The sequence below is a fragment of the Lathamus discolor genome, chromosome 1 (assembly GCF_037157495.1).
Source record: "Lathamus discolor isolate bLatDis1 chromosome 1, bLatDis1.hap1, whole genome shotgun sequence".
NCBI lineage: Eukaryota > Metazoa > Chordata > Aves > Psittaciformes > Psittacidae > Lathamus > Lathamus discolor.
Window position 1 is genome coordinate 19275420 of NC_088884.1, and position 15277 is coordinate 19290696.

Sequence of the window (15277 nt, forward strand, 5' to 3'; positions counted from 1 at the left end):
TAAACCATTGACTTCTATAAACTGGCTACATTGCAGGGATGGAGCCTGCTCTGTAAAACATATTCATCTGTCTTGTTTAAAGTTGGGTTTACTACTGGAAGGCTACTTCCATAACTACATGCCTCCTCATCAAACTCAGTTCAGTCTGTGCTTACTTCACTACCCTGCAGGAGCAGAGGATTTGGGTGTTTTTGTCCCTGTAAGGTATGATTCATGAAGCTAAAACTTACATTCATTGTATTTATGGTTTTTTTACACATCGGGTTTACAACATGCTAAAAGTATATTTGAATACAGTTTAATGTGTCAGTATCTAAATAATACCTTATTCTGAAAATCTCTTCACATCCATGCATCTCAGAGGTGCCTGGAAATGTTTCAAACAGAGCTGAGGGGAATTTCTTTTAAGGGTCATGTACAAATCTCAGGACCTCCTCTGCAGGGGTTATATAGCTTCCTGAAAGTGACCTATTCCAGTAAGTCATCCTTGTGATCAGAAACTTTGTATAATCTTTGCTGTTTACTTCATACCCTGCCTCCAGTAATTAAAGAGGACAAATGATTTGGGATGGGTAAGAATTTATTCTATGGTGTTGTGGTTTAACTGCAGGCAGTAGCTAAGTACCTCACTTGCTCACTTCCCCCGATGGGATGGGGGAGAGAATCAGAAGGATAAAAGTGAGAAAAGTTGTGGGTTGAGATAGACAGTTTAATACGTAAAGCAAAAGCTGCATGTGCAAGCAAAGCAAACCAAGGAATTCATTCAACACTTCTCATGGCTAGGCAGTTTTCAGCTGTCCCCAGGGCAGCAGGGCTCCATCACTGTTTCTTGGGAAGACAAACACCATCACTCTGAACCTCTCCTCCTTCCTTCTTCTTCCCCAAGGTCTATATGCTGTGCACGACACCATATGGTGTGGGATATCCTTTGGGTCAGTTGGGGTCAGGTGTCCTGGCTGTGTCGCCTCCCATACTCTTGCCTACCCCAGCCTGCTCACTGCAGGCCAGAGTGAGCCACAGAGGAGGTGTTGATGCTGTGGAAGCACTGCTCAGCAATAGCTAAAACATTATAAACACAGGTTTGGAAGAGGATTAACTCCATCCCAGTAAGACCCACTACAAGGCCTTCCAAAATCCACCTTCTTCTTGCAATCCTCTGTTGAAACTGTGTTTTCCAGAACTGGGAAATGGTGTTACTGGTGACGTATGACCAACACCAACTGCACCAGAAGGATTACCCCTGTTCTTGTATGCAATGCTTGCAACACAGGTTGGTTACAATTCTTAATGTCCACAGGTTGATGATTATAATGAAATAGTCCCTGTTACTTAGAATTCTGCAGGGAATTGACATAGAACAATGTCAAACTGCAGTTCTAAAAGGGAAGATTCCACTCTTTCAGCACCAATAAATTTTTGCCAACAACTCAAAAGTAATACAGATTTGTGTGTGTGTGTGCATGAGTGGTAACAGTGTTATAATGCTATTTTTATGAATCTAGTCCTTTTCTGTAGTAGTGCTCTTTGGACAATTGTCATCTGTTTTTTCCTGAATTATGGCACATTTAACTTGTTCTGAATTTCCTTGGGTTGAATTTGGACCATTTATCAAAATAATTTTCAATTCTGCTTATGTCTTCCAAAGTGCTTACACTCCCCATCAACTTGGTATCATTTGCTATTTATAAGTGCATTTAACTCTTCCATCATTAAATTTGTTACTGAAAAATTTGATTAGAACTCAGTATACAGTGGGGTATCCTTTGAGGTTCTGCTCCAAAAAAATATCCACTTTGATAGTGTAGACTTCATTTTTTCAAATAGTTGTACACTCATCTTATAGGTATGTTACATGGGAAGTGTATAAAGACTTACCAAAGTAAAACTCTTTCGTTGCTACTATTTCCTTTGTTCACTAAATCAGTTACTCTGTCAGAAGAAATCAGACTAGGTTTACAGACATGCTCTTGACAAATAAATGTTGTTTGTTTCTTGTCATCTTCTTATCCTCCAGTGCTTGTAAATTAATTAATTCTAGTGTGATGGTGCAAGAAAGTGCAAAATTTCAAATCGACTGGAAATAAAAATAAAGTTGACCAGCCTTTTCATTTCACAGAATGAATGACGTGCATGAAGATGAGCATAAAAGATGAACACTGTATTTTATTTTCAAAGTTCTTTCAGGTCAAAATTCAGGTTGGAAACCTTAACACTGTAAAAAAATGAAATTTCAAGCTGTGTGTTTGAGATGGAGCTCACTCATTTGGTTAAATGAAATGCTATTATTCTGTGTATACACATAAGAACTTGAAACCTCCATGGGGTTATATGCATATAAGTTTTCCTGCAAAATCCAGCCTCCAATGCCATAGCTCCTGGGGAGGCCATGATAAGTTCATAGGCTGGAATAAGATCACTTCATTTAAGAAACCACCTTCAGAAATTCTTGAAGTTCATTTACAAAATGTATGTGCTGCAAGCTTAAACCCCCACTAAATCCTACAGTTTTCATTTTGTTTCCGTTCACTTTGATCTATTATATCAGAAAACAAAAACCCTCTGCAGAATATTTTTATTGAAAAAGTTAAATGTTTTTATTGGTCTCTGCATTGCTATTTCCACTGCTGCTAAAAACATGTTTGTTTTTCTCCATCATTTATTATCTTATAAATGATTTCCCCACATAACTGTTCTAATTATTCCAAGTGAAAAGTCAGAGTCAAAGCCAATGAAAACAGTGGTATCTTGTTGAAAATTGAAAGTTGTATATTCTATCAGTTGTCTGTTGAAACATATTACCCTCTGAATTCAACAGCATGTACTTTGACGCATTGAGAGTAAGTCTTATTAAAGGTGGTCACAGATGACTGGAATCAAAGTATGCTGAACTACTGATTCTTAGATTAGCAATTCATGTTGATATTCTCAGGTAAACCTAAGATACACATCTCTGGTACAGGAACACTTTTTAAGATGGGACTGCAAGATGGATGAGAGGTGGGGGGAAAGAGCTGGCAAAAAATCTAGATTAATAAGAGCATCATGCTGCCAGCATAAGCTGTATTCATATTAAACTCGCTTCACCTGCATAAAATATAATTCTACAGATGAACATTCCTTGTGTAGGCAAGGCCGTAATTAACAGGCTGAACTAAAAAATCTCAGATGCTCAGAGGGGGGATGAGCATACAGTTGTATATTCTCATCTTAAGTTACCACTCTTGTGCTTGTACAAATGCAAACTAATACAAAGCAGTAGAGACTGTCTCCATGAGGTGGGATTTCATATGACTTAATTGGTTGTCTGCTCCCACATGCTGAGCTCCACTGGTTTGGTGAATAAAGCAAACAAGATTTCCTTAACTGTAGATGAAGCCCTTTACATGGAAAAAGCTTGATGTAAATTGATAGTAGTTAAATTTTTCAGGTATGAAATATCCATTTTAACCTTCCACTTCAAAAGTCCTGTTAAAGCCTGCTTCTGGTTTGAAGTCTGCAGTAAACAACAGTGTGTACACTGAAGACAGACTAATATGGACATTCTTCTTTAAACACCTTTACTAAACATTCATCATTAAACACAGAATCATAGAATCACAGAATAGTTAGTGTTAGAAAGGACCTTAAGATCATCTAATTCCAACCCCCCTGCCATGGGCAGGGACACCTCACACTAAACCATACCACCGAAGGCTCTGTCCAGCCTGGCCTTGAACACTGCCAGGGATGGAGCATTCACAACTTCCTTGGGCAACCCATTCCAGTGCCTCACCACCGTAACAGGAAAGAACTTCCTCCTTATATCCAATCTAAACTTCCCCTGTTTAAGTTTTAACCCGTTACCCCTTGTCCTATCGCTATAGTCCCTAACGAATAGTCCATCCCAAGAATCCCTATAGGCCCCCTTCAGATACTGGAACATCTCTAAAAACATTTTGAAACATGAGTTTTTCCATGCAGATGACTTGTGTTATTACTGTCAATTTTGTTCTTTTCTCTTTTATTCTCGAATGTTTTAGCTCACATGTTGTATCTTGCTTTACTTTAGAAATAATTTCTGTAAAAGAGATCTTCTGTGTTAAAATACAGCGCCCAAAAGTGTGGGATCCTTTTCCTGGGCCATTTGGTGTTACTAGAATATTGATAGCACCAGCCCTTTTTCGCTGAGATACAGTTTTGTAATCATTACATTTGCAGAAGAGACAGACTCATGGTCTCATGATCATAGATGTTTATTTTCCACAAAAAGTTAAACTGTGAGAGCGATGACACAGGCAGTTTCTAGTCTGTATCTATTCAAAGAGAAGTCTGTTCCAGAACTAACTGTTGTAACACATGCTTCTTCCATTTTTGTTTTCCAAGAACATTTTTTTTCAGGTGTAGTTGCTATGGAATGTATTGAAACATTTAAACAAGTCATTCCGCTCTGACAGCCTGAATCTGAGAGACAGCACTAGGTGCGCACTGTTTTTCTAATAGGAAGTTTCCTGTGTTCTATAAATAGGCATGTTTCAGTTCTGATTGTTCTGTTCTGAAATAACTGGCTAGATGTCTAATTACTCTAAATAGAAAGCACAACTAATGGCAGGCATTCAACTCCTCCTGAAAATTATCGCTCCCAGCAGTTAACTGTTCTACTTCATTGGCACTGGCTCAGAAACACGCTGGGTCTGAGGGCCCTTTTTCCTTTTCTTCTCTTTGGTGCATACATATCGATCACTCTGCTGTGTCCTAAAGGCAAATATATGATACACAGTGCAGCAGATATTTTGGAGTCAGAGATCAAATTCATCCCTGGCCAGGATGTGTAACAATAAACAAGGGAAGGAAATGAACTGCTTCTGAGAAATGGAGTTCCCTCCAATTTCCTTTCGGTTTGCTCACAGCTAGGTTTTGTGCTTTATATGTAATTATAATGATTTATTCAAATGTGCTTACTAGTCAAAGGCACATCTTGCTTATCTGATAATTACATAGCTGGTGAGGCCATTGAGTAGATTAACACTGCTAGTCTTTTGCACTGAAATGAAGTATTTGCTTGTATGTTTCTTTAATGTTTCATTTATTTTCTATCTATCTCTGCCATTTTTATCTACCTGCAGGGTTTTTTTATGTTTGTTTCTTTCACAAAGGAGCATGTAGTGAATCTGTCTTGCCTAAATTTCACATGACTTAATTCTTTTTATACCATAATACTGGTTCTCATAATGTGAAATGGAAGAATTCTTTATGGTAATGGATACAGCATAACTGAAAATTAATCTTTTCAGCTTTGTCACACTGCTTACAAACGTGAAGGTGATAGTTTCATAGTCCTGGACCCATCCTGCACAACCAATTCATTACTGTACTTAAGGTAAATTGAGTGTGTTAAATCTCCTTAGGTGAAATCTTCATCCTGCTTGGCATTTGTGATTGTGATTGGATAGCAAAAAATTTTGAAGAGGGAAATCAGCCAAAATAAATATCTCTGTGGCCACCAGTGGGACCAAATTTAGAGAGTAATCTAATGAAATTAGGAAGCTATCACAGACGGATAGCACAAAATGGAATAAAATGCATGTAATCTTCCCAGCCTTGGGAAAAAGAACCAACCAACCAGTCACTGAAACAGGTGTCGTGCAGAGACCTTTGACCAAATGCTATACTCTGCCTTGGATGCTGTACAGCTTCTCTCACTGCCCTTTCTGTTCAGAAGTTCTTTATTTCTGTCATCTTGTCAGTGAAATGGTTTACCCTTTATTGAACACATTCATGGTGTCCTCAACAGACACAGTGATTCTGTTAATCTTTTGGGAGATGACACTACCTCTAACTCGTTCAGGTAACGAAGGCCATATATACAGAAGAAAACAAATAATCACTTGAGGGAGCTGATCAAGCTCCCTTGAAGCTACACTGGCATTTCTACGCATCACATGCTGTGATATGGACAGACTCCAAGACCTATTTTTATCTTGTAATCCATAATGATATTTTAATTGGTGCAATTTAGTTTTGACTCTTTGTCAGCCAGCCATCTCTGACTCCAGTGTTGCTTGTTTCCTACTAATAGAACTCCATGGTCTCACAGGCTAGTTTTGCTCCAGAAAGGAAGCACTAAAACTAGCTCAGAAGCTAGCTGCTTGCTCAGTGTGACTTAATTCCTATTTCTACACCAGTTACAGATGTTGGAAAACTGTTGTCTAATATTTAAGAAGCCACTACAGAAAAATTCAGGCTAGAAAATCCTGCTGTTTGCAATAGCATGACTAGTATTGCTTCCTGTAGCATTTACTTCCCAATAACGAAAGACCTCAGATCACACTGCATGTAGTGGATGTGCGTTACAAGTGTGCATGTTGAGGAGTTCAGAAAAGAAAAAAAAGATAACAAATTAAAGCAGTGCCATACAACTGAACTTTTTCGTTTCTGAATGCTAAACAGGTCAAACACCAGGGGACTGGACATCAGTAGGCAGGTATAACAGGAGCTGCCGACTATCAAATACCTAATACAGTTCCAAAAGCTTGAACTGTGGTAATGTGTCTCTTTTCCTTCTGCCACCTGTAGGTGTTCATGTACTCAGCATTGCAATGGTTGGCTGTTCCTCAGGGTTTGGATCTAAGTATTTTTTGTTCAAATAGGAATTGATGATACTTTCTTTCGCTTCTTTTCTTTCCTGATAGGTGGTATCAGCCCTTGGGATCTTTTGATCTGCTTATCTTCCAGAAAAAATGATGGTACTGGCTGCTTTCAAATAGAAGACTTGCATCATCTAGAGCTATTCCAGAAGGTATGCGATTATCATGTTATTTTTTTTGTATAAATGAGAGGCCAGGGCTGCTCAGATTTTCAGCACTCACAAAAAAAGAAGCATCTAATACTTATTTTATATTTCAGCAGCATGACTTAACACCAATAAAAAAGTTTTTTCAAGATTTTTGTCTACTGAGGAATAGTTGTTAGATAGCAACATTTCATTCTTCTTTATATCACACCCGGTGATCACAAACAGCTTCTCCATCGGGCATAGTATGTTACTTTGATTGTAAATGTTTCAGTGTAAATACTGAAAATTGTTACAACTGAGCATCAAGTTTTTCTTTTCTTTGGCTTGAACTTTTTTTGTTGTTGGCCACTCTCAAGTAGCATGTCAGACAGAAAACGCTTCTACAGAAGTCAAGGGAAATTTAAGCAATTTACCCCCCTGGAAAAGAGAATTTAGAAATGGGAAGAAACAGCTAGCAAATGCGTGAAATATTTCAGAATAATAGCATAGGCAGAAGATAAAGCTAAATTAATTTAGGCTTCATATCCTGTATCACTATTGAGTTTCACCTAATGTAATTGCTCCTTTCTAAAGATCATTTAGGCATTTCTCCAAATAATGACAGTGCTTCTAAGATTGCTAATGTGTGAACTGGACCACTGTCCTCCAGGGCCTTCATGGCAGTTCCTTGCTCTGCACTGCAATCTGCTTATTCACAGTCCAAAGCATCAGTGCCAATATTTCTTGCTATTTTCAAAATTGGTTTGTTGGTTTGTTTTTTGTTTTTTCTTACTTGAGCATGTTGTGGGCACAGTTTAGGTTACTTAGATATGCAGATGCCTAATTAAGTACCTGACTTGTTTGTAAAAATATGAGATTTGAACTGAGGTCTTTGTTTGAAAAAATGTGACCAAACTATGGGTACAGTTTGGCTTATATTTCACATGCATACACAGATAATGGCAAGACCCAAAAGTATAGATTCTGTCTTGAGGGACTGGGAGAGACAGAACTGCTTTTAAAAGGTATCATCTAGTTCATGTATGAAGTTCATAAGGATATAAAAAACCACTTTGTGTCCGCAGCAGACCTAGAATCATATACACTGGGGTTCCCTGGGACAGGACACCTTATCTAAGTGCATCCAAACAGAAATTTTTATCATGGTTCCAGTTTGCTAGGAATGTACATGCATTAGATTCACATCCCAGATCATAAAACACCCCAGGCTTCTGCACATTGCTTTTTGCTCATTCTACCTATAATAGCACATCTGAGCCTCTAATACTGTGCACTACAATAATCCTTATGGCACTCTCAAATGTCCAGAAGTTTCACACATGGATAACTGAGACACAAGGTGATCAAAGGAATTATCCAAGTTCTCTCAGAAGTGTGCAGCACAGCAGGGACTTAAGCCAGATGGTCCGTATCACTGGATAACTTTAAATATTGGGCTTACTCGCTGCTGTCATGTCCATACCACAGTGCAACACAGTCCTTTGTTTCAGAGCCTGGATGTGGTTTAGCTATGTTAGCTTACCACCATTTCCAAGCACAGCAATTCAAGTGGCATAGGCCATTTCCCTGCAGGGAGAGACAGTGATTGATGACTGGCAGAGAAGAGAGAAGCTGCAGAAACTGAAAAGGGGGCAGGAAGGGGTGAAAACTCAGCAGCCTAAAATTTTGTTTTGTTATAGCCATGGAGCAAGAGCCCATCCTTGTCTCCATTATCCTGTGTTGCACGGATGGCAAAGCTGTAATTCCCTTTTCACACTGACAGAAGTTTTGCACATGAGGTGTCTCTAATAAATTAAATACAAACCCATTAAAGGCTCCAGGAAAAAGAACACTTTTCTGAACGGAATCATCAAAGCTTCTCTTTTTTACTTATAGGTAAACCTGCTTCCAGAAATCCAGCATTTCCTTTGCAGAAAAGAGGGATTATGTCAGATAACAAAAGCCTTTCCAGGTAACCTTATTTCTTCAAATCTGCATATCTGATGGTGCTCATTTAATAGTTGTCACGGAAGTCTCTGAAATAAAATTGTCAGGTTTACAGTTCCTTTTTATTTTTAGTCATAGGGAACTAAATGCATGGGGGGAAAATGAAACAAGAATGATAATTCATTTCAGATACCACTTAAATACAGATTACAGTTACTCAGTATTTTTTTCAGGTGAAGGTATTGCATTGTTTGGCTATTGCATACTGCAGAAATAATTTGGCTATAAGTGTGTTGTTTTTGGACTGTTTTGTGTTACTGTAGTATGTTGATGTTTACACTTCAAAGACATGGGTTCAGTGTAACATATTTATTCAGCTTTACAAAAATGTTGTGGCATGGGGAAAGAGTAGGAGTCAGAGTTTGGTTCCAATCCAGACACAATTTACTGATAAAAAGCCTTTTTGTATTAAAATCATCAACCAGAAAAGTTTAAAGGTTATGGGCAAGTTGCCAGAGAATTCTAATTTACTGTGGGTGAAATTCAGCTTTGAATAGAAACTGGAAAAAAACTGTTGTGCATCATATTTGGTCTATTTAAACTACAGAGGGGCAAGCTATGACCTCAGTTATACTACTAAATATCCAGCATCAATGCTATTTTGGATTTATGATCTAACTTCACTACAAAAATATTGCTGATAAGAAATTTCATCTTTTTCCTTTGTTAATCCAGTAACAATGAAGCCCATATTTATTCCATTAGTATTTAGCCTTGTTTGCAGACAAATATATATATACAAGATAGATCTGTCTTATCCTCCTTTCACCTTTTATATATAATTTATATTTAGCACATAAGGAACAGACTAATTACACCTCATTTAATCATTTAGAAGTTAAGTATCTTCTGCAGCAGTGTTCTAGTCTTCCCCTTAAATCAGTAGAGAAGGGCACCTACAAACACCACCTCATTTTGTCCTAAATTATGTGTTTATAACAGGTGTGTTGAGTTACCCCTGCAGGTACTTACTACCCACTTACCTCTTACCACTGACTGTAAATGGAATCTATGCAAGTAGCTTAGATTAAATACTTGACATTAGGATGCTTGACTGAAGTCGGCTTAGGTGGCTCCTATCCTAAGCATACTATAGTTTCCCTTTTAACTTTTGTACAGTTTCATTTAAAGGTTGATCAATACTTAAAACCTATGTGAAATGTTTCCCTTAACTGTATATTAAGGTTCAGTTTAAATTGAGCATTTCCATTTTCCAAGTGCAGCACATTGTCAAAACTGATCATAAGGAACATGCAGTATAACAAACATCTATCCAGGTCACAGAGTCACAGAATCAACAGAATGGTTTGGGTTGGAAGGGACCTTAAAGATCATTTAGTTCCAACCCCCTGCCATGGAACAACCTTCCACTAGATCAGGTTGCTCAAAGTTCTTTATCATGAAGTCATATTACACCAGGTAAGCAATACATTTTGTTTTGGCTGAGTTTTAAGTATGTATTCAGTGATGCCTAGTGCCTTGGTTCCCTTGCACTGGAAAGTGGATTAGAAAGTATTCTGGTATAATGCCAGTTTAAGAAAAAAGGCTGAACAGGTTTCTGAAACTGTCAAGGGCTTCAGTAATTGGTACATCCTACTCATGTTGTAACAGACTGCCTCTAAAAAACATTGGTTTGCCTCTCCTGCTTGGAGAAAGGCCAGTTGCAGTGGTTATATTATTTTGCTACAGCAAAACCACAAACCCAAGAGGCATTTACAACGCACACAGCTTTCCCCTTAAAATATGCACATTTTCACTGGTGTCCCTAAACTGTGGACAAGCCACTTTGTTTACTCGGTCTTTAAGCTGTTGAGTGCTTTCTCCTGTGTTGGGTTTCTCTGGCAAGGTTTTGGTAGCAGGGAGGGGCTACAGGGGTGGCTTCTGTGGGAAGCTGCTAGAGGCTTCCCCTGTGTCCGACAGTGCCAATGCCAGCTGGCTCCAAGATGGAGCTGCTGGGCCGAGGCGGAGCCCATCAGTGATGGTGGTAGCACCTCTGGGATAACATAGATAAGAAGGGGGGAAAAACTCGTGCAACTTCAGCTGGAGAGAGGAGTGAGAATACATGAGGGAAACAGCCCTGCAGGCACCAGGGTCAGTGAAGAAGGAGGGAGGAGGTGCTCTGGGTGCCAGATATTCCCCTGCAGCCCACGGTGCAGACCATGATGGGGCAGCTGTGCCCCTGCAGTCCATGGAGGTCCACGGGGGAGCAGGTCTCCACCTGCAGCCTAGGGAGGACCACATGCCAGAGCACAGCAAAAGCCCAAAGGAGACTGTGACCCTGTGGGAAACCTGTGCTGGAGCAGCTCCTGGCAGGACCTGTGGCCCCATGGAGAGAGGAGCCCATGCTGGAGCAGGAAAAAGGCCCATCCTTTACCTCTCAGTTAGCAAAAATGATTTTGAACCTAAATTAGCTGTAGTGTTTTAAAGTAAAAAAGAGAAGTCCATCTCGTACATCTAGATGTCTCCACATGTGGCCCAGGTGCTGAGGTCGGTGTTTCAGCGCAAAGCTCTCATGCCACTTGAGTTGCCACGGAGAGTTCAGGACACCCAGTAGGATGGGCAGATTTAGCACAGAACCTATGTCTTTTTGGTCCAGGAGTTAGAGGCTCAGAAGGATATCCTGTGGTGTCCTAGCTGGCAGTAAATGTCAACGTGTGGATATCTGAATTTAACACTTGATGTCTCAGCTCCAGAAGTTAACAGAAGTACAGTTTAGAGTGAGCAGGCCCAAAAGAACACTTAATTTCAGCATAATTTAGCATTAGCTCAATTGCTCCACACTCATTTATAGACTAGACTGTTTCCAGTAACAGGAGTGGGAACTTAAGCTGTGGCACACATGGGCTCATTTTGTATAGACCAGACCCCAAAGTGCCTCAACACAGAGATAAATCCCACTTAGTATCATTAGATGTGACTAATCTAATTTACTATGAATGAAATTCACCCACAGAAGCTCAACTTAGAATCAGAAGGATAAATCATTTGAGTTCAGATTACGAGGACAAAAAGGCATAAGTTAAAGCAAGCTTCTAGAGCCAAGGTTTCAGACACTTTCCTCTCCTTTCATTCATCTGATAAAAGCCAGCTTTTTCCACTTCTTTCTTTTGCTTGCATCCTCTGACAGAACTTTCCTTCCAACAACAGCAAAACTGACAACTGCTAGGATTTTTGATCCTCAATTTCAAAATTATTCATGAAATGAACAGTTTTCATCAGTATTTCCTCCACAGAACAGTTTGTTTCCTTTCAAATCGATCGTGTACTTTCATTCTGGTGCGTCTGACTCAACAGTGCTTCTCTGCAATTCCTGTTGAAGAGAATCAGTTGTTTTGCTATTACTGAGTTTGTCATTTCGTCAGCCCCCCAAGGAGCCAAGCAATTTCCTGTAAAAGTGAAAACACAAAGTTGCTGCTCCAAGAATTATGTGATCTCATTAAAGACACACTAAGTCACAGAAAGAAGTATCAGGCTGAGAGGATGAGATTACTGGATTTAGTGTGGATATGACAATATTGGTGTTGATAAGCGGTGGGTAAGGCTAAAGGATATTAAACACCTCCCCCCCCCCCCCCCCCAAGTTATTATCTTTCCTGTTGTGGAATTCTTAAGCTGCTAGGTTTTGTATTTAAGAGAGCATGCCCCTTCCCATACCCCTTTTGTATCAATACAGGAAAGAAAATGAGGTGTAGAAACAAGCACTGACCTGATATTTTCTTTGCTTTGTCTTTTTAATGGAAAATCTTTCTGTCAGTCTGAAAATTCAGATTGGTGTCACCTGCACTGGGGGGCTGGGAAATTATGCATATACCAGTGATGACTGCTTTTTAGGAGACAGGAGAGAAGCTGGAAAGAGAAAAAAGTTAGGAAAATAGGACTGGAAGAAGAGTTTAGAGCAGAAAAAAGGTGAAAAATGTGTGACATGTGCGGACAAACTGGATTAAGAGGAGTTGCTGGAGGATGGCACGTGTGGCAGTGAGGAATACTAATGGATCTTAAAATTCAACATGGAAGACACTGGTAAGTGCTTACTGCTCAGTCTTGTAAGTTTGGTTTCACACCTGCTTTTGCAGGGCATTTGGCCCAGTTTTTAATCAGGTGTTTGATATCTGCTCACTATATGGAATTTGGGCCATGAGGTGGTTCTGGTATGACTGTTGAAAGACTAAGGCACTCTCCTGGCATTTATTTGCTCAGTTCAGCAAAGGCTGCAGCTGTTGCAGTGACATGTAAATGAAATCCTCCTGCAAACAACCCAGACATAGAAAGCTCTCTGAGACTGAAGAATAACTGTCAAAGGGATTTCAGGTGTTCATACTTGGTATGCCACCACAGGTGGGGTGAGAACTGGGCTTGCCTGACTCCTAGATCTCTCAGTTGAGAGATGAAAAGGACTAAGGTCCATAATGTGATCAGAAATACCCAGTATCACTTTAGGGCACAGGAAAGGCATCCCGGTGTATGCAAAACAAATACTGCCTATGACAGTTTTTTGGGGGTAAAGTAGTGGAAATGCTTACAGCATTGCCTCCTTGATTTTCCTGTTGCGTGGGCAATCCAGATTAGTCTGTCTTTCCACATAAGTGTTTGTCTTGTTTCACCACTTCCAGGGCCCAGCCTGTGCCATGCATAGCTGTTTTCTCTACCATACGGATCACCAGTTCTTTTTAAAGTAATATTTTTGCTGTACACCTTCCTTTTGTGTTTTTATTAGTCACTGATCCAAAGACTTTAAGAGTGTCTACCAGCCTTGCATGCTCACTTGGTCACCTGCAGGGCTGGCCAACATCATTAATCACTCAGAAGATCTTGGATAGGCATGACCCTAACGAAACTAGGTGGGAGAACCAATTTAGTCCACCTGTGGCTGTGCTCTCACTATGTGATATGTTTACTGTCTGGTACTAACCCTCTGACAGCTTTTTTCTCCCCAGCCTAACAATTCTGCTCTGCCTGTTCCCAGCATTCTTGCTTACTCTGCAGCAAGTGGGAAGGGTGATGAAGCAAAGGGAGGAAGCAAGGTCCGATGGAGCTACCTATGTAAGAAAGAAATTATAGTTTAAATTTATTTTCCGTTGTAGTAACTCAGTATCTCTGTGACAGGAACATACTTCTTTATAGACGGATTCATTTCTTTTGCCATCTGGTCCTTACAAATGTCTGTGCGCCACTGTGATCAGTTCCGTGCCTATTACCTTTCTAAGTTACTAAGAGCCTCAAGAATGGCCAATAAAATCAGCATCTGATTGTTTTGAGTTAATTTGATTATAAACTATGTGGGAATTGATCTTTGTTTTACAACAAGGTGAGATCTTGGCTAGGACGAAACCATACTTCTGTAATAACAACAAATATGAGGAGACTGAAAAGAATATAGCAGAATAAATTAATTACTTAGCCTATACTAGTCTATATTCTATCCTGTTACTAGTACAGAATTGTAGCTGTGGCTCTAATCATGTAACAGTCAGCCAGCATTTTCACTGAGTTGCTTTTTCCAGAGCTCTATAGCTTATCTGTAAATTTAAGTTCTTGTATGAACCTCTGTCTTTTGACTGTGAGGATGCTTTAGGAAACACTGTATTTAATAAACACTTTTCCCATGCACCTGCCAAAATAGAGAAGCAAAAAACATGCGAAGTGATTAATCTAAACTGAAGCTGTATTTGCTGATGTTTTTAAAGGGGAAAATAACACATGTTTTAAAATTACATACTATCGTTTTGTCTTTTTAACTCTGAAACTAAGCAGGTGTTTTCTAGCATGATTTCACCCCACAGTATAAATTCCTTCTGTTCTAGATCTGGTTTACTGTAATTTTTTAGGTTTTTTAATACTAAACATATTTTAAATAGTTTAAATTTCCAGAAATGACTAACAATTCAAAATTTCTCCATTCTAAATATGCAGAGTGGGTTGCTTTGAGATTAACCGTACTACAGAGGGAGTGACCGCTGTATTTTTTGAATATGAAAACCTTTTAAGGACAGCTAGATCAGAAGTCGATAGCGGGTGGTGTATTAAACCTGAAGCAATGTGCATGTTGCAAATGCAACTTATAACACATTAAAACCATCACAGGAATATTAAGTATCAAGCAAGTAATCATATTCCTGTGAAATCAATGGAAATTTTTCCAGGACTTCACTGGGGGCCAGGATTGCCTTTGTCTTCCTAGCTTCCTTCAAATACACAGCATCTGCTTTGAGTTTCACAGCCACCCCTTTCTAAATGCATGGGCTATAAAACTGAGTGTTAAAGGTTCTCTCTCTTTCTTTAGCAACCTCAAGGCATAATGTGAAAGCCAGAGGAGAGTGCTGGTCTTTGTTTCAGAGTCTTTTCATCCAATAGGTCAAAGGATTACAGGAAGCAATTAATGGAATAGGTCTGCTTTCTGTGACAAGCCTCAAGGCGTGTAGTGGCAGTAGTTCATCTGAAATTATCCATCCTCCAAAATCAACACTGAAAAATGAAAAACACGCACTTCTAATGCAGCTGACAGAAGGTGGCTATAAATGA

At 39.4% G+C, this 15277-nt stretch overlaps 1 protein-coding gene across 4 annotated transcripts in view; it reads left to right on the forward strand.

Moving 5' to 3' along the window:
* The window catches only part of CPED1 (cadherin like and PC-esterase domain containing 1), a 158426-nt gene that overhangs the window by 29595 nt on the left and 113554 nt on the right, over positions 1-15277 (forward strand). For all 4 annotated transcript variants that reach the window (XM_065661316.1, XM_065661403.1, XM_065661580.1 and 1 more), the window contains 2 exons: positions 6669-6775; positions 8648-8723. In XM_065661316.1, coding sequence (XP_065517388.1) covers positions 6669-6775; positions 8648-8723 — 183 coding nt within the window. The remainder of the gene's footprint in view (positions 1-6668; positions 6776-8647; positions 8724-15277) is intronic.